At 34.4% G+C, this 20,683-nt stretch overlaps 2 protein-coding genes across 4 annotated transcripts in view; one reads left to right on the top strand and one right to left on the bottom strand.

The window, feature by feature from the left end:
• Nucleotides 1-20,683, top strand: part of LOC108911719 (zinc transporter ZIP11) — a 125,404-nt gene that overhangs the window by 63,009 nt on the left and 41,712 nt on the right. The gene's annotated exons all lie outside the window — the stretch shown is intronic.
• Nucleotides 1,162-16,199, bottom strand: LOC108911718 (excitatory amino acid transporter 1-like). The gene is made up of 7 exons (XM_018716716.1): nt 16,068-16,199; nt 11,418-12,248; nt 8,398-8,440; nt 6,792-6,831; nt 6,320-6,734; nt 1,826-2,155; nt 1,162-1,539 (listed from the first exon to the last, which is right to left on the bottom strand). Exons 2-7 carry the CDS (start codon nt 11,897-11,899, stop codon nt 1,356-1,358), a joined length of 1,494 nt encoding a protein of 497 aa, XP_018572232.1. The 5' UTR covers nt 11,900-12,248; nt 16,068-16,199; the 3' UTR covers nt 1,162-1,355.

Here is a 20,683-nt window from a genome sequence, read left to right as displayed (position 1 = left end):
AATAACAATCACAGTTGGCTGTAGACAGTGTACCTACCAATAAGAAAGCTTTTGTTTCCTGATATCATAGATTTTAGATGTATGCATAGATATGGAGCTATTCCCTGATTTATCTAATCTTTCTATAGTCTTGATTTCTTCATAGTACCTGAGAAATAGCCTATTTCAGTTGAAAATGTAACTGAAACAAAGATTACTTACAAGCACAGTTAAACCGTTTACACAATTGGTCTCACAACCTGTGTTATTGTTATTAATTGTCGATCTCTCTTGTTGCAGGTGGGTAAAATAAAATTATCGCGACTAAGAACATGAGAAAATGTGTAGATTTGAATCTATTTGAATCGAAATCCCTATTATCTTAAATAAATGAAATGATAAATTTTTTGAATGTCGAAAACAAAATTTGAAGCATTGTCCATTGAATTCCCGACATCCTGTATACATACTATTAGAGATTTTCATAAAAAATAAGAAAAAATAAATTCATTGATTTTGATTTTTAATCTAATCTAATGTACAATGTCAAAACAACAATTAACAATTCGCTTAATGAAACTGAAAATCGAAAATCGCAAAAATACTTTTTAAGCTTTCTTAGCTTCTACCGCCAATAAGATAAATTAAAATCTGTTTTTCTTGGATGTCCCTCAAGGATCATCCTTGAGTCCCATTCTTTTTCTACTGCAAATAAATAATATTGAGCACATTTGAGCAAATTCGAGAAAAGTTTCTTGGTATTCACTTTAAATGAATGTCTTAACTAGAAGTATCATTGCGAAAGTTAATATCTAAAGTTTATTCTTTGACATATTTATTTCGAAATTTTAGACCATTTTTGGATAAGGAACAAATTAAAGAGGTATACTATGCACAAATTGATTTGCGTTTATGGTGTGATGTCCTGCGGCATTTCCCCATACCCTCAATCAAGGTTTTTTTTTTTGAAAACCCAAAATCACACTTAAACATTGTCAAAGTCTTATAAAGTAGCCATTTATCATCGTGAAATGCCCAGACCACTTCTATTAGAAGCAGAAAGGTCCAATCTACACGCGACACCAAAACCACTCCGATCGGACCACCCCAGCGCCCAGCGCGATCGAAAATTAATTAAAAATTCACTATTAGTACAACTTACAATTTTTATTTAGCACAAGATACATGTGTCAATAGAAGTACCTATATTAATATAGAAAATATATTCTCATATGTATACAAAAATTACATTTAAAAATACGTATGTTTACTTATGTTTAACGATAAAACAAACCAAAATGGCACCAGGTTGAATAAAAACTTGGAATATTCCTTCCTTTATAAGCTATTGTTACTAATTTATTTATTTCTGTCGTTTATTCGGTGCTTTCTTGAGAGACGTGATTCGTTTTTTCCGTATCTATTGGTCTTATTTTCTCTTCTACAGAGGCACGTGGAGAGTCCTTCTTAATTTGGTTTAATTCCTTCTGGCTTCGATGGTTCACAATCCCGGCTCCAAAAGCGTCACCCATCACGTTGATTGCTGTCCGGAATCTGTCTCTGAAACGTAAAAAAAATTCTTCGTACTCAGTTTTATCGTTGAAAGTGTTATCAGAAATCAAATAACGGCAATGCGGCAGTAAAACGAATAATAAAAATAATTTTTATTAGGACCGTTATTGTATTTGCTTTGTCGACGGTGTTTTTATATCAGATTTTTATGATTTAGTATTTTTCGTATGAGTGGCATCACATGTTAGAACAGATTGACTCACATAAAAGGACTTTACCATTTGGTTAAATGAGTGTGATAATTTATAAAAAAATATATATGCGGAGTACTCACAGCAGCCAGTCAACAGCTAGAATCAGACTGACGTCCTCAGCCGGCAGTCCCACCGTGTCCAAAACCATAACCATGGTCACCAACCCGGCCTGGGGTATCCCAGCGGCGCCAATGCTGGCAGCAGTGGCGGTTATACTGATTGCCACCAGAGTTCCGATGTCCATTGGGACGTTCCTAACTTGAGCTATGAAGATAGCCGCCACTGCTTCGTACAAAGCAGTGCCGTCCATGTTTATGGTCGCTCCAATTGGGAGGGCAAATCTGGCTATTCTTTTGTCGATGCCTAAGTTTTCTTCTAGGCATTTTATTGTTAGCGGCAAGGTGGCGGAACTGGAAAAAAATTGTGTTCAGTGAAAAATGTCAACTTAAACACATGACAATTATTATAATTAAAGAAAAATAATGAAAAAATAATTTACAGTAATCTGGGTCAAATTGTCAACACTTTTGAGTTGGTAATTGTTGGTTTCGTTTTTGTTTTGTGTTTTATATACAGGGTGTTTCAGAAAGACCTCCCGTAAATTCTGGGGGTGATAGTACAACAAAAAATAAGAATTTTTTGTCTTATGGACTATATGCCTATTTCCTCTTGTTTTCGAGATATAGAGCGACAAAAAAAAATTTTTAGTAGAATTTTTACGAAAATTTCCAAACGGTGCGAAATATTTTTATGAAATTTGGTATTCCGGGGATTTTGAGGACGTCAAATATCGTGGTCTAATTATTTTTTGTTTATTTTATAGAGGGCTATAGTTATGCTCCATTCGTATTACATTTTAAGTTCTATTCAATCTTACGGTGTAGAAAATAAGTGACTTTTCTCAAAGTAGGCTTATGTCAAAACTTACTGATGGATGTCTCATAAACAACGCATACATTCTCAGTAATATTTTAAACTCTAATTAATTTTATGTCAAAATTTTAATGACTATAATTAGTCATTACTAACAGTCACTAACAGTCACTAAAATTTTGATATAAAGTTAATGAGAGTTTAAAATATTACTGAGAATGTATGTATATATACTTCTTTAAGAAAAGTCACTTATTTTCTTCACCGTAATACTTACACGAGGACAATTAGCGAAAATAAAAGAGAAACTCGAAAAAAAGTCCTATCCGCGATATTATTGTAAAATTGTCAAAAGGAACATAATACAAGACATCTCTCATCTCGTGAGTCAAATACTTTTATTAGCTAACTTTTCTATTTAAACAAATAAGTGAGGAAAACAGTTTTTTCACTTTGCAGGGAAAACCATCAATTTTAACAAAAAGTGACTCACAGACAGCTTATAGGGAGACTTGTTAAATTAAAATCGGTTAATAAACAAAAAAGTTATTGCAAAAAAAAACAAGAAAAGTGCCCATTTTTTAATTTGTTTATAACTATCGCATTTATTGTTAAAATTTTATAAAACCTATGACAAGTTGAGGGTTTTGTCATACTTCAAAAGTATGCCAAAAGTGGGCGCTGTAGGTGCAGTAGTTTTCGCACAATTCTATTTGTTTATAACGGAGGCTCCAAAAGTTATGAACTTTAAGCCTCTGTACAGTCGTTAATTTTCAACCAAACATGATTCTGAAAGCGTCATTGTAATCTTAAAGACGTAATTAAGCGACCTATTAAAAGATATCACCGTTTCTTTGACATTCACATTCTCAAATTGTGCATTAAAAAATCGTGCGTTTTTCGCTTATAAACAATTTGAATAACATTGTTGCTATTTATGCTAACTCACCGAAAATAGATGCAATGGATAGCTGGCAAAAAAATACAATTTTAAAATAAAAAAAAGTACCCTCTGCGACCAACAGGAGCCAAGATAAGATTTTTTTTAAATCGTAACGCAATTGTTTATAAATATTAAAGGCTTGAATTTTTCGCAAAATAAAGTTTACGACGTAAACTACGATTTCCCGTGAATTGCATTGAAAAATGTGGAAAATTAACGACTCACGAGCCAAAGGGCTCTTTAAAGAAAGAGAAGGTACACGCTAAGTAAACTGTCCGGCGGCCGGCGGCGTGGTGGTGGGGGAAGTTCAAATTGATGCGCGCTGTAAATTTTGCAATATCTCGGCTTCTATTCATCGTAGAAACTTATTTTTTTTTTAAACTGGGATAGCTCGACGAAAAAATAACAATGGGTATATTTACAAATTCATAGAATAGCCCTGAACCCCAGAAAAAATTCATCTTTTATACTTAATTTCTTTTAATTTACAAAAATGTCACAAAAATGATTGTTAAACGAAATATTAATTAAAATTTCAATTATTTTACTATTATTAAATAAATAAATGAAGCTTTTATTCATAAAGTTATTCTATTTACAAATTAAGGCAAAGTAAACTTGTTTTTTCAATATTTTGTTAGCTATTTAATTACGATTTAAATGTAAAATTTATTCCGTCCACATTAGGAAGTTCTAACAAGAGTACATTATTTTTAGAAAATAAAATTGTACATTAGAAATTGCAGCCCGAATGGTAAAAAACTTAACCTAAAAAAAATTAAAACCTAAAATATAATAGGAACGTAGCGTAACCAAATTTCATAGAAATATTTCGCACCGTTTGGAAATTTTCGTAAAAAATCTGTTTAAAAAATTTTATTTTGTCGCTCTGTATCTCGAAAACAAGAGGAGATAGACATATAGTTCATATGACAAAAAAATCAGAAGTTACGGGAGGTCTTTCTGAAACACCCTGTATGGTCGTATTAGATTTTAAGTTATATATCATAGATATATATTTTATCATATATTATATCGAAGAAGTAGATCTGCGGAGAATTTTTGTCTAAAGCAAATAATGTCGGCAATTAATTTACCCAGCGGTTCCAGTTAACACGGTTATACAAAGCAGTTTCTTGTCGAGCAAGGTTTTTTTAGTGTGAGGTTCCTTCGGGTTACATAATGCGATTTCCTGAAATATCTCTAAAATGAGGTGAGATCAGCGGTTACATAAAAAAGACGTAAATAGTAATATAAGGCTTGCCTCGAGCAAACCGTTGTAGTCTTGTACAAATACGGACAGCATTTTAACATAGCGATGTTGTGTTTACTGGAGGAAATGTTATGATACAGTGTCAGGTTTGAGTGACAGAAACGGTGTTCTCGATCCTGTCACATTAATTAATATTCAGCCATTATTAACGCGATAGATTACTTTCCATATTTATGTAAGAAACGGCAAATTAACCGCTTGTAGTTTTCGAGGTATTGCAGGGTACCCCTTGGGGCCCGGTGCTATTAAGGTTGATGTGTTGCAATCAAGCATTAGTGGTAAATACATAGTAGCCCATCGAAAACGTACCGCAAGGCATTACAGGATAGTAAAGAACTTTTCGGCAAAATCCAAAAACAGGTCAAATTTGTTTCAAATGGGAATGGGGGTCAAGTGGGGGGTCATTAGAAAGGGCTTTTATTTCTCTATACGTCGATTCTTACTTTTTAAAAATCGATTCATTATTTTAGAAAATATGCAGCTTTGAAAATACGAACAACATTTTTGACGAGAAATGCGAAAATCGATTTAATTTTACTTCAAAACTTACGGTATTAGTCAAGTAAATGCTGAAAATGTTGTCCGCCAACTTGCATACAATGATACAGGTTGTCTTCAAACCGTTGTCGAACATTCTGGAGCACTTGCGGTGTTACTTCGCGACATACATTAATGATTCGTCCTCGCAGATCTTCCAAGGTATCAGGTGGAGTGCTGTAAACTTTGCTTTTAATGTGCCCCCNAGTTTACAGCACTCCACCTGATACCTTGGAAGATCTGCGAGGACGAATCATTAATGTATGTCGCGAAGTAACACCGCAAGTGCTCCAGAATGTTCGACAACGGTTTGAAGACAACCTGTATCATTGTATGCAAGTTGGCGGACAACATTTTCAGCATTTACTTGACTAATACCGTAAGTTTTGAAGTAAAATTAAATCGATTTTCGCATTTCTCGTCAAAAATATTGTTCGTATTTTCAAAGCTGCATATTTTCTAAAATAATGAATCGATTTTCAAAAAGTAAGAATCGATGTATAGAGAATTAAAAGCCCTTTCTAATGACCCCCCACTTGACCCCCATTCCCATTTAAAAAAATTTGGGGGATGGCACCCCCACTTAGGGGGTTGAAGATTTTGCTCTTTGCGCCAAAAGTTGTCCCCCTCAGAAGCAAACTTTACCTGTTTTTGGATTTTGCCGAAAAGTTCATTACTACCCTGTAATGCCTTGCGGTACGTTTTCGATGGGCTACCCTGTATACAGCGAGCGCATAAATTAAAACTAATGGAATTATTAAATGCAGAGGTGCAATTTGTGGCTTTTCTTCAGGGTATCCGATGGATTCTAGTAATTTTGTAGGATAGATTGGTTTTGCTCAACGCTTTCGAATAATTGCATTGATAGTGATTTTATATGATTTTTTTTTTCTGATCCATTCTAATTATTCCAAGAACATTATTATCTTATTTTGGTCTCTTCCATACCTGGACGCTGTACCAAAGGCCGTGGCGATGGCTTGCCCTATGTTGGTAACGAATCTAACGGGATTCTTCCTCGTCAGAGCGAAATATAACAGGGGCAGCACGACGAATCCCTGCAAGAACAATCCGACACACACCGTTACGAAGTACATCCCCAGGCTGCTCATCACCGAGGCAATGTCGTCCATTTCCAAAACCTCAGCGGCCACCAGAAACATGATACCGACCGGCGACAGCGTGATTATCCAGGTGGTGATCCTCATCATTATGGCCATCAGATTGTGGAAGAAGTTGGCTATGGTTTGCGCTTCCTCCCCCACCTGGGCTATGGCTATTCCGATCGCCGCAGAAGCGACAACCAAGCCCAGGATGTTCATCGTTTGTACCGTCTCTGTTTCGATGCTGAATTTGTGGAGGTCTGAAATTTTTTTTGGGTATTAGTTGGAGGAAACGTTGGATGCATTCGTTGAAATACCTGTCTCGTTGTCGTCTGGTGCCACTAAATTTGTACGGTACTGAAAAAATCCTGAATCGTTATTCTTAACATACAGGGTGATTCACAGATGGTGACTGACCAAAGGAGAAACCTCGTATTTGCTGAATTTTAAGAAGAGTTTTTTCTGTAAAGTTTTTTTCTAGGTTAAAAAGTACAGGGTGTTATACAACTAGAAAACTGAAAGACCAAATCGAAAATATCATGGTTATTTCACTTACTGGTTTTTAAATTATTGAAAAATAAATAAAAAAATTTGTTGAAATTTAACATCTTTTCAACGAAGCATCCTAGATAAAAACTGTTCAGTACAGACTCCCCTTAAAATTCTCCAGAGAATACGAGGTTTCATATTTGGTCACTATTTGTGAACCACCCTGTACAGCCGGTTGCGAAATATTTCGTAAGGTCATGTTCATATTTACATTAGTGAACTGAGTACGGTTCTGTTGAGAGCCATAGGAAGCGCAACATAACGATGGGTTGACGTATTTGTGCCGATTTGTTATTTTCGCGGACGGTGTTTTTCTTATAAGTACCTTCAATTATTGTATTTAATCAATATTTTTAGTGAATTATGCATTTAAAATATTAGCACATTAGTAGATAGAAGTGGATTTTGTGTGTACTGAATGTGCACATGCCGCAGTAATTATAACTAATATACAGGGTGATCCATTAACGGTATCGAGCGGCTGTATATACGCAGGAAAATAATATTTTTATTCCTATATCATAAAAATAAATTTTATTAATAGTTCTTTAAAATGAGCCGTCGTTCTTTGAAATCGATTAAGGCATTCAGAAGTTATGACAGTTTAGAAAGTTCAAGATGGCGTCCTGCTTACTAGCGTTGCTATGGTAATAACAAAAAAAAAGTTCAAACAAAACCTGTGAAGGGTTTAACAGTGTATCTAAAAAATGTATTTGCAACTTAGGTTATATAAGCGAAATTTCGAAAATCCGACAATTTTCTGTAACACTATAGCAGTTGCGCCCTCTAGCGGTGAAGTTATAAACTTGAAAATATTTTAAATCAATTTCTTTTGGTCGTATTTGTATATATATATATATAGTATATACAGCCGCTCGATACCGTTAATGGATCACCCTGTATAGCAGATTTATACACAACACAATTTGTTCTTGGCAGCTATATGCACAGATTGATGTGTCAGGAAATGGGTTTTTGCCATTGCAGTTATTCAGAATTTGATTTTCTTGAAGAAAAACGCTTTTCCCAGGATATATCGGTCACCCTGTACACAAAAAAGTTGTAACAGAAGTTTTGCCTTCGATTTAAAACTAATTTTAGGTTTGTTTTTTACATCCAAGTACTGGAAATGTAGGTAAGAATGAAGGTCGATATATTTTTAAACCATGACAAATAACACAAATCTAGGACCGTTTTCGGAATTTAATTCTTCTCAGTTGTTTTCAAGAATAATTCACGCAAGAGATATACGAATGAAGGTCGAAATATTCACACCATGACAATTGGTAAAAAGTTAAGTAAAAAAATAAACAGATTTAACGTACTTATAAAATATAAATAGTTCGTCGGTACTTACAAATTAGTCTCCCTTACCTGAAAAATGCAGGCTTCCACAAGATTTGGAGGAAACATGTTCCTGCAAAAAAATTTCATATACAGACAGCATCAAGACTGAGTTGAAGTAAACAATTGTTAGACTTGTAAAAAATTTTTAAAGTGCTGTACAGGATTGTCTGTGTATGTTATTTTCATTTTTATTCAACCTTTAAGTTATTTGTTGTTGTGGTAATTTTAGCATACCATATCTAAAAACCTTGAACGGTTCTAAGGAATAAATGAATATTACTGTACAGTGTTTATCGTTTGTGCAATTATAACCATGTATTTTCCTTTTCTTTTTATTTTGCCCATTTCTGGAGAATGATAAGAAGAAAATGGAATTTCAAAATAGTAAAAGAATTTTCTCTGTGTCTAGATGAAAATATAAAATTATTAACAGTATGTTCAAATTTTAAAGGACCACAATTTCAAAATTGAATTTCTCGCGAACGGCTAATCAGAGTGTCACGACCTATTTTTTTTAAATTATACGCTTATTATTCATTAATATCCCCAATGTAGAAGCTGGCATTGAAATTTAAGTTTACAGAATATACAGGGTGCAAGAGAGAATAAGTATTTTGATACTGATTTATATTTGTAAGAGATTCTAGTGCCAGTTAATGAAGCGTATATTATCCATGGCAAAAGTGTGGACTGTTCAGATACCGCTGTAATTGAATATCGATATTTTCACGTTTTTTGCTCGATGGAATTTCAGCATGTTACAAAAAACTTATTGCTCGCAAAGCTAGCGTTATGTAAATTTCGTTCGGCAATCGGCGACGACAAAGACGTGTTATTTTTTAATTTAAGGATAGAAATTGAAACACCGTCTCGTCTTAAATTGTACAGCTATTTCATTCTTAGTATTCCCGATATTTTCCTGCGTTAAACAGGGTCTTAGAAGTTTGACTGCCTTAATTTTAACAGACGATAGAATACATTAAAATAAACAAAAAAAACCTTATATGACATGGGTCCTAAACTTAACCATTTCCGAGAAAAAAATTATCAAAATCTCCAAGTTAATGTACAAAAGTTCAATTAATTAAGGAATATTGACATAACTGCGTCATAGAACACTATAAAATACAATGTTTATCACTTTTTTAACTTCATGCTTAATTCTAAAAAATAATTAGCGTTGTAATAAATTTAAAACTCGATAAAATCCATATCGAGCAATGTGACAACGGCACGACAGATAACACGAAGTACTAAGCTGTCCAGCAATATGCAATTCAGTTGGTATTTGGAATTGGACAGTGTTTGAGTGTTTTTGCGTACCACTATTTCCTTTTCTTGATGTGAACATTTTGAGCTTATGTTGTAGTTTGTTTTGTACTTGTACGTTTAAAAATTACTGAATGTTGCTTTTTGCTAAATACCTAAGGTATTTTTAATACGTATGATTATTTGGATAATGTGAATCTTTGGGTACTTTAATTACATATTTTTCAAATTCATAATTTTATTAAAAATGAAATCCATGTTTTAAGTTCATAATTACTAAAATTCGAGCTAAAATTTAAGCACAACACTATCTTCGTACTACAAAATCGACATATTTCGACATATTTTATTTTATTTAAAAACTGGAAAACAATTGTCTTGAAATTTACTAAATGTTTCACAATAATAGTTGTTTACATTTTTTCCGTAGGACATATTCTTAAATATTGAGTACCTGCTACTAATTCTAACACCTTATCTCGAAAATTTAACGAACTACGGCCTATTTTGACATGAACTAAACATACAAATTTGATAGATGGATGAAAATACCTTAATTTTTTTCCAACTCGGCTTATTAAATAAGGAAGTTTTGAACAAAACGTGAATGAAATTTTGATCAGTATATTCATTAGAAAACAAGAAAGTAACAAATAATTTATTTCAGATAATTATTCGTTAAGTGTTTAGATCACATATTTTTACTGTGTTGCTTTTGTCTATTCTTTACCCAAAGCCTCTTTCCACTATTTTTAAAAAATGTATTGGAATAAAAACGGCCCTATTTTCTATTTATTGCAATGTGAAATATAACGCTTGTTTTGGTTCTGTCAGAAAATACGTCTGAATGGTTTAGGAAAGTTACACAACTACATTATTCATAAAAATTAAGGAATATTAAAAAAAAATACCAAAACTTTTTGGTGATTTTCAAAGAGCTGTGACTTGGAGGGAGATGGTCGTAGAGAGCATAAAAAATAAGGATATTGAAGCTTCAATTCTAGTTTTCCGATCTGGGTTTTGAAGTTTTCATCATCAGCTGTTATTGAGTAATCATAAGAAAACCAACGAAAAAAGTTTTTGCTTGTCTTTAAAAGGGTCATGGGCTTCAAGGTTTTTTTTTTGGTAATTTTATCATAAAACTCTTTTAGATAATTTAATTCCCTTCAATTTGAGCGGTTCCGGACGATCATTTTTTGCTCAATTATCATCGATCAAAGCAAAATAGTCATTTTGACTTTGGCAATCAATTACTCGGGAAATAATGATCATACAGAAAATCCAAGTATGGTTTTGAAAACTGCAAATTATTCTGTACAAGTTTCAATTATTGGTTTTTAACAAAGACATTTTTTTCGAAGTGAAAAAGTTGGTTGGAAAAAGTAAGATAGTGCCTGGAATGTTTAAATTTGTTGTTTCTGCTGAAAATGAATGTAACGAGTAATTTTTCACTTTTTATTCATCTTTTTAGGTTGAAAATGGTTTTTTAGCAATACTTCATATTTTCTTGATCAGAAAAACGTTAATTGTTGTAAAACAAATTTGTTTTCTAAAGATTCGAAGACTAGAAACTTGAAGGTTCAATTTCTAAAAATTTGCGAACGTGCCTTAATTTCTGTGACTAGTGTTTATTGTCGATACGTCTACGCTCAGTTGTTTTAAAAATAAAACGGCCAACCTAGAACCGTTCCCTGTCGGAACCAAAACGAGCCTATAGGCAGTCGATTTCTAGTATCAACGATGGTGGCGTGGGACAAACAACTTTTCGATTCACTCACTTGACTAGATCCAGCAGCGTGTCGACAGTGGTCACGTTCCTCGATTCCTCCTGTGAGCTCGCGCCGACGTCCGCGCTGTGCCCGGCTCCCGGCCTGATGGTAACCACCAGCACCATGCCCAAAATGACGGCGGCGAAAGTGGTCGTGAGGTAATACGCGATCGCCCTCGCCGCTATCTTCCCGGAAAGCGACAGGTCCAGGCTCGCGATGGCCGACACCAAGGAGGATACTATGAGGGGCAGGATCAGCGACTTGAGCATCCTCAGAAACACGTCCCCCACGTACCCAATGTACATGATCTCCCTCTCCGTCCAGTGGTCTTTGGTCTGTCGCAGCACTATCCCGACGACGGCGCCCAGGATCACCCCGACGACCGTCGCGATGGTCAGGGCGTTGGCCCTCAGGCAGGCCAGGCGTTTGTTCTGCGGCGGTTGGTTTTCGTCGACTTCGACTATTTCGAAGTTGTGGTGACGGTGCGCCATGTCGGTACGTCCGAAGGTTGATAAACACACTGCGCGAGGTCGAGACACTTGGAAATACCTACGTCTATGCGCTGTTAAAACTCTCTGTTGTAAATGTCACCTGAGATAATCGTAGAACTATCACTTATCTTTAGGTTGCCGCAAAATGTTGCCTAACGCTCGCTTCAGCTTTTAGGCGGTTGTGGTTGAAAACAAAGTTCCCTGCCTCGGCACCGGATCCGACTTTCGTGTTCGATTCTGTTGTCTGTCTCGTCAGCTTTCACAATCGCTTCTACCAGTTCGCTCAGTTTTTTCTGTACTGAATGTTATTCGGACTTGATTCGGTATTAAATGTGCTGTATTCAATTGACTGGAAACGGAACGTACCACATATGATTTATTTTGTATACAGGGTGTCTCACATTTAAATAGCAGGACTTCAGGAATCAGTAGAAGACCTCATTTTGAGTCTAAAAGTTCCTATATACAGGGTGTCTCACATTTAAATAGCAGGACTTCAGGAATCAGTAGAAGACCTCATTTTGAGTCTAAAAGTTCCTATATATATGGGTCCTAAAACGCTTAGTTTCTGAGATACAGGGCGTTCAATTTTATTTTTGTTTTATTTATTTATTTTTTAACTAAATAACCGCTGACAAAAAAAATCATCATGTTGCGGCGAAAGACTTAGTATTTGAGGGCAAATAATTTGACACAGAAAATCATCGCATATTAGTTCCAGTGGTGGAGATAGAGGGGTCTCTATGCATATTTTTATAAAAAAAAGTATAGCCGATTTGATATTTTGCAAATGTTTTCGAAAAATATGAAAGAGCATTCAATTTTACCCAGAAAAGGCCCTCTTGTCCAAAGTCGATAGGAGGTGGCGTTTTCAAGAAAAACCGAAAATACTGTTTAGAAGTCAAATAATAATTTTTAAACATTGTGTTACAACTAAATTAAATATGTAGTTCAAAAATTCGGTTAAAATTGTTTTTAATTAATTAAATGAAAATAAATACAAAAATAAATAACGAAAACCATATTACATCAAAGCAAATGTTCGAAATGTAAACCATTTTCTTCGATACATAACTGACACCGACGCTGAATAGAACGTCTCATTTGAATTAAGTTATTGTCTCTGATTTCACTGCATGCGTTCCGAATCCGACGAATAAGTTCATCCCTTGTGTCCACAGTAGTGGTATAAACTCTCTCTTTAATAAAACCCCAGAGGAAAAAATCTAGGGGTGTCAGATCAGGGGATCGGGGAGGCCATGCAACGATACCCCCGCGGCCAATCCATTTTTCGGGAAAGTGGGTGTTCAACCAGTTCCTGACATTTCGGCCAAAATGAGCTGGACAGCCATCAAGTTGAAACCATGCTCGCATTCTTAAATTCAGAGGAATTTCCTCCCACATGTTGGCACTCTCGGTCTCTAAGAACTCTAAGAAATTCGCAGAATTCAGTCGTTGAGGTAAGATGTAAGGGCCGAAAAGACAATTGTTATAAACGCCGAGCCAAATATTAACACTAAATTCGTGCTGAAAATTTCGTGGTCTGATTGCATGCGGGTTTTCATGTGCCCACTCATGCTGATTGTGTAAATTTGTCACACCTCGACGAGTAAAACATGACTCGTCGGTCCATAATATGTGTGATAAAAAATTTCCGTCGTTTTCAATTGAGTTAAGAATCCACCGAGAAAAAGCTATTCTATGTTCCTCGTCACCCGGACGTAAACCCTGAACAGGTTGTAAGTGGTAGGGATGTCTATGATCTCGTCTTAATGTTCTAGAAATAGTGCACCTGGAAACACCAATAATCCTGGAAATTTTTCTGGTACTCGTCGTGGGATCTCTGTCAAATTCGTGCAAGATTCGCTGATTCCTCCTATTTCTGCCAATATTAACGTTAATTATGTTGCGATCCCTATGGACCAGATTCAATCCGTCATTAGCGAAACGTTGATGAACATTAATAAAAACGTGTGGATGCGGCTGTCTTCTATTAGGAAATCGTCTCCGATATTCCCTAGCAGCTTCTGCCGAGTTCCCATTGGCAAACCCGTATATGAAGTGAATATCTGCGTATTCTTGGTTCGTAAACTTAAACGGCATTTTGAATTTGTTGCAATTTTTTTTAATACTCTACACACAATTAGAAACTATAATAAAATAAGCGCAAATGTCAATATTAGAATGACATTTCAAGTCTGATTTGATTTCTAAACAGTATTTTCGGTTTTTCTTAATTTGACTTCTAAACAGTATTTTCGGTTTTTCTTGAAAACGCCACCTCCTATCGACTTTGGACAAGAGGGCCTTTTCTGGGTAAAATTGAATGCTCTTTCATATTTTTCGAAAACATTTGCAAAATATCAAATCGGCTATACTTTTTTTTATAAAAATATGCATAGAGACCCCTCTATCTCCACCACTGGAACTAATATGCGATGATTTTCTGTGTCAAATTATTTGCCCTTAAATACTAAGTCTTTCGCCGCAACATGATGATTTTTTTTGTCAGCGGTTATTTAGTTAAAAAATAAATAAATAAAACAAAAATAAAATTGAACGCCCTGTATCTCAGAAACAAAGCGTTTTAGGACCCATATATATATAGGAACTTTTAGACTCAAAATGAGGTCTTCTACTGATTCCTGAAGTCCTGCTATTTAAATGTGAGACACCCTGTATACAGGGCGTCCCATTAATATTGCGAAAAAATTCAGGAGGAGTTTCCTTGACCAAAATTAAGAAATAAAGTTCCTATAAACCCATGTCCGGAAATGCTTCGTTTTGGAGATACAGGGTGTTGAAATTTAGAGAAAATACAAGGTTTTTACTAATATCTGGAGAACCCTAATTCCGATTTTTTTTAAATTTGGTATGTTGGTTTATAAAAACGGTAGACGTCTTCTGACGTTATTTGATTTATTTTATCTATTCCGGCGGTGTCCGGGGACTCACTCATGTTGATATTAATAAGTAAACATATGAGACGTCACTGTTTTTTCTTAGGTGTCATATTTTTTTCTAATTATGCGATTAAAAATACAACTTCTTTGTCTCTTTACTTTTTTTGATATATTGCTTCGTTTTCGAGCAAAAAATTAATATCCTGTCATATCCACTTTCTTAAGGGGAGTGGAAAACAAAAATAGAAATTCAATGTTTTAGTTATTTACTAATCAACTTTAACAATACATTTGAAGCAAAAACAATGTAACAAGCTGAGAAACAATAACTCACTAAATAATATTTTTTTAAATAATTAATATTAACAGAAACACAATATTTAACAAACAACAATGATATGAAAAATACTTTACATACACAGGCGTTACAACAGTGCATCTTCAACGCTAATACAGGCATCTATCCTACCACACATTGATTGACAAACCCGTTAAAATATTCCGACTATGTGTCTAATTGTTTCACAGGATGCGACAATGCGGTTTCTTAATTCGTCTATGGTTTGCACTGGAGTCGTATATACCAATTGTTTGAGGTGACGCCAAAGGAAAAAATTCAACGAGTTTAAGTCGGGAGACCTCGGGGGCCAGGGTTGAGCGCCTCCTCGACCTATCCAGTGATTTGGGTAGATATTGTTCAAATATTCACGTTCAGCTAAACTGAAATGGGGTGGAACAGCATCGTGCATAAAATACATTTGCAACCTTAATGGCAATGGGATGTCTTCCAAAAGTACGGGCAATTCATCTTCAATGAAAATAATGTCAACAACGTAGCACTTCCGGGTATATCAGAAGTAGCTGTCAACTTCGTTATTTCGACAAGATAGAATAAAAATTGTAACCGTTTTCGAGTTAATAGACATTTTATAAAAATTTTGCCAAATGTAAACGTTTCGAAAATTCCTTACACTCCCAAGTGTTTCAGTATTTTTATAAAGTGTGAACGGGACATCCGGTATATCCATCTGCACATTAAAATTATGGGAACTTTGTTTTCTCTGGAGAGGAAAAACTTTTTATTTTACATTTTAAGGAAAAAAAAAACATAAAAAATAAGGGAAGTTTACTCTCGTGACATTTTCAGATTTGTTTATGTTCTGGACATGAAAATTCGAGCAAAACTTTTTATCAAGTGTGCCGTTTTTCCGTAAAATGTAAAATAAAAAAGTTTTTCCTCTTATTCACCCTAACCACGGACATACCGTATACAAATAAATGTATTGTAGAATTAAATTAAACGTGTTAAGGATCCAAACACACCACAACGTTACACACTTTATTATAGTTATTCCCAATACTTCACTATAGTTTGACACTTAAAAATTAACGGCTAGTTGTCACGAGCGCGCGAACAATAATGAACACATGATCGTTAGCGGCCAATACCTCAGCTAATAAAAGTTGCATAACTTAAAACAACATCAAAAATATACTTCTTCTAATAATAACATTGTAAAGTGGTAACATATTACGAAAGAAATATTGAAAATGCATTGTTGCAAACACGATCAATCCTGAGTGGAACTTCGACGTTTATACAGTGTCAAATATTAAATTTTCCAGCTAGATATGACAAGGGATGATGAAGCTCGTAATATTTATACATTTTTTGATGGTTAAAGAAGAGGTTGTAACGTCAATACGAGATCTATAATACTTTAAAGATTGACTAATGCTTTGTTTAATAACGCTGAAATATTGCAGGAGCGTTAGGAAGGCCAAATGGCATCCGTAAGCATTCAAAGTTCGTTTTTTTCCTTCAATTGAATCGACATGTACGACTATATACAAGCAAATATAATTATTCACAATACTTCCCAGGCAACACCTAAGCGTAGATGAATCATAAAAGTTACATAACTCAAAACGACGTTATCGAAAGTACTTTTCCCATTAATAAACACTAAAGCAGTTATAATTACATAAATCTGCACTAGATGCATATACCTACAAATTTTTAGCTACATATGTAACAGCAAGATTCAGGAAATGATCGCTGCTATAACCTATGAGAGAATGGCATGACCCAGACAAAAATTTCTAACTAGGTACGTGTATAAACTTTCTATACAGTATGGCGAAGCTTTTGCTGTACGTTGGAATAAGCGTTGTAGCTATTTTTTACAATCAACACATGAAGAAGTTGCACGGCGTAGTCCGATTTTGAATTATCACCACTTTTCTTAACCTATAACTAGCACCACATCACTAACAACTGATTATTCGCTCGGTCAGAATATGGTGAACAATAGAAACTAGTTATAGACGTATATTTATAATAGATTAAAAAAATATTAATTTAAATTTAACGACCTTCTACCTGCGCTTAGTAACTAAGTCTATTTCCCTGTAAGTGTAATCGTTATAGAATACTCCATAGTATGGTGTTGTAGTCAATTTTCCTAAAAAGTAATGTAGACACGTTCATAATATGTTTATAAACTAGCACTTACTTGAATACCTTCGATCGGCAGAGATATTTTTTGCAGATAGAATATTAATACCTACTGGTGACATCATGGGAACTTTTTTGGAACAACCGATTATTTATAAGTCGTAAACATTAGTTGTTCTGGTTTACAGGTATTTTTTTTTAATAATTTCGCTGAAATGTGCTTGATGTTTGATTAGTAACAATACCCCTTTTTTAAATTGGATGCACAATGGTGGCTTTAAACCGATATCGGTCCCTTATTATGTATTCTCTTAATAATTTTACCATTATCTACCCCAAGATCTGAACACAATTTCCAGCTTGATTTATTACCCGTATGTGGTGAATGAAAATTAAGTGTTGTTTAATTTGATACAATTATCAAGGGGTGCATGAGTATGGAAGTTCATTTTCCATTACACTCTAAAAGCCACTAAAGTGTGTAATTAAAGTATTTTGGTGATATACAGAATTTATATTGACATACATACCTACACGCATCTGCAGCTAAAATATGGATTCAACAGAAAAATTCAGGAATAGTTATGTCATGTGAAAACTTTTATGGTTTATCAATAAAGGTTAGTATCAGTGTACATGTATATAGGTAATTTTTTTGGTATATAATAATAATAATTGTCTGACTCTAGACTTTTTCAGGAACTGCATGTTCCCTTTATGTTTTTAAACCTTAAATTAAGTTAAAAATCTACCATACTGTAAAGGTCAATGAATCACAGTATATTTCTAAACAATGACTTTATTAAACAAATAAAATTGAATGTAATTCCTGATTGGATTTCCCCTCGATTGTTTGTGTCGTTTATTTGTTAACCGATTCCATAAAATGCACATAAAGCAGGTCATTATTGTTGCATATGGTAATATAAGTTTCATTTAATGTCCCACTTGCCTAATTAATTCCAAGGGACTTTTTTTTGTTTTCCCAAATTACAAAATATTTGGAATTATTCAATTTTCGTGGCTGAAAACATACATAGGCATTGAATTTCAGCAACCGAAAGAGAATCACTAACAAAATTTGGACATGACATAGCTAATGCAATGCAGAACATCCAGTGGCGTACACAGCTTTTTTGTAAGGGGGGGTTACACTTTGCAGTAAGATTTTCGCGGCACGAAACTAGAGCACAGGGAAGCAGACGAAACTAAAAAGCGACGTTGCAACGTTTAGTCCGATTCAAGGACGATATTGGAAACAACAAAATATATACGGCAATAGGAAATTTTAATAGGTATATAATTATTGTTAAAAGTTAAAGCTCATGGGGGGGGGGGGTTTGAACCCCCACAACCCCCCCCCCGTGTGTACGCCACTGAGAACATCGCCTTACTGTTAAAAATGTTGTCACCGCCGTTACTGGTAGTGAAATTTTTTTTTTCTTTGCACTAAAATGTAATAAGCATATAAGAACAATTAAAGGCAAATTTTTCAAATAAGTAATCAATTATTATTATTAATAACTTGCCTTTTTAAAATCGGATGATTAATAAATCGCATTACTATTATTTGTTTATTTATTACTAATCGACCCGACCTGATATTTGAAAAAGTCATAAAATAATAAAATTTACGATGTTTACTTAATAGGCTTTGTAGTTTTTATAGCTATGATTTCTAATACAAACGTATTTTATTGATTTCGTTGATATAAATCTCAGCCCGCACCACTTGAAATATAGATAGATATTCGATACTTTTATTCATTGGCCGACAGACAATAATAATAGGATTGTTTACCATTTTTGGGACATATTTTGTACAAAATATGAGTTTTCTGTAGTATCTGTAAACCCCAATAAACAATTGTTTCCTATATTTCTATTAACATTTCCTTGCGATTAAATCCAGTACAATGCCATTAAATATTTTGGGGTAACACTTTTCTTTATTTTCATCCTCCAAATTTTCAAGAAAATGTGTTTACTAAATGAATATTTTTCTCTTGCCCAACCAAACAAATCTTTTTACCCTCGTACCGGTTGTAGCTTGCAGTTCCTATGAGAAAATCATAATTAATTATTAAAATCGAATTAAACCGTAAAACTAGCGGTTTATCGTGATTGTCGGCCTTAAATAGGTAAAAAGCATTGACCTGGCCGGAATTCCCACGTTTATTTTAAGGAATTCGCAATTTCTTTTCTTATACGAGCCAGTCATTTGTTGTTCTTATGTAACAAGCGCTGCGACCGAATAGAGCTGTCTTTAACATAACCAAGGAGACTTAACCCAGAAAGCCTTCACCTATAAAAATAAAACTCGTTATTAAGCTGCCGACTCGCCTGCAGAACGAGATTACCTAATTTATTTCTAACATTTTTTGGTCTCTTTGTATAACTAAACTGCTATAGTTAATCGAACAGTTCACGTTTTCCTTTATGGTACCATCAGTGTCCAGGCTGAGGTTCCCGCGTGTGAGGGGGCGGTGTATTATTAATCTTCTCAATTTCGACTACACCGTTTTCGTAGTTACTTATAACTGAATAGTATGTAGAATGTATAATTATGTTCCTGCTGCATATGTTCTAAGGTGGATACTAGAACTGCATCCACGACCTGCTTTATAGCTTCCACAACTCCGTAGTGTAGCGTCTGGGCCAGCAAACAGATACGGTTGCATACTTTCACTATGTCGTCCGGCAAGGAACAACGCTTGTGTGTGGGCGGCTATTGGAAGGTTCGTGTTACTTTGCTATTGAACCTATTGTTTGTTTGCCAATCCACATTTAATAATATTCAGTTTAGTCATATCCACAAGAACTTTTCCAGATCGTTGGAAGCTTGCAAGAGTATGTCCGGTATTGAAAGATGGAGATAAGTTTGATATTTGTAATTATAGACGTATAATCCCAAATATATCTCAGAAACTACACAGTAGAATGCTGTCGTATTTGACTAAAAAGCAAGGGGTTACGACGTAGTTTTTATGTGTGCAAGATTTTGTCGATTGCATAGAAAATTCCATGGCAATAAATAATTGTTTATAGAGTAAAATGTTGAAAAATTAAAAAAAATCTAAGTGGTTATAAAAGTGTAAAAATAATTATTTGTAGTATTGATTATTGTTTATTACGACAACAAGTATCTCTAAAAAATTGTGTGCCCTTTCTAAACCTTAATAAACTGACGGTACACGAGAAACTTTTTGAAATTTTCTTAATTAACAATCCTGTCAATCGAAAACCGAGATCGATCGTTGCAAAATTTTTTGTGTAGAACTGACATATGTTTTTTTGTTCACAAAGTCTCATCATTATGACTTGAAAATATTTAAAGAAGTAGAGAATTTATCAGACTGGTCAGTAAGAAATAAATGATCGTTTAACATAAACAAATGTAAGCGAATGACATACACATTGCAA

This window comes from Anoplophora glabripennis, unplaced genomic scaffold (genome assembly GCF_000390285.2).
Source record: "Anoplophora glabripennis isolate ALB-LARVAE unplaced genomic scaffold, Agla_2.0 scaffold149, whole genome shotgun sequence".
Lineage (NCBI taxonomy): Eukaryota > Metazoa > Arthropoda > Insecta > Coleoptera > Cerambycidae > Anoplophora > Anoplophora glabripennis.
Note: the sequence above shows the minus strand (reverse complement) of the source record. Positions and strands in the feature narration are given on the sequence as shown.

What these genes read in the sequence shown, in the direction of transcription:
- LOC108911718 (XM_018716716.1), bottom strand. Translation starts at nt 11,899, where the DNA reads ATGGCGCACCGTCACCACAACTTCGAAATAGTCGAAGTCGACGAAAAC. An exon ending in ACCAGACGACAACGAGACAG is followed by an intron (nt 6,735 to 6,791) that starts GTATTTCAACGA and finishes AAAAAATTTCAG; the next exon opens with ACCTCCACAAATTCAGCATC. An exon ending in CTAGCTGTTGACTGGCTGCT is followed by an intron (nt 1,540 to 1,825) that starts GTGAGTACTCCG and finishes TTTACGTTTCAG; the next exon opens with AGACAGATTCCGGACAGCAA.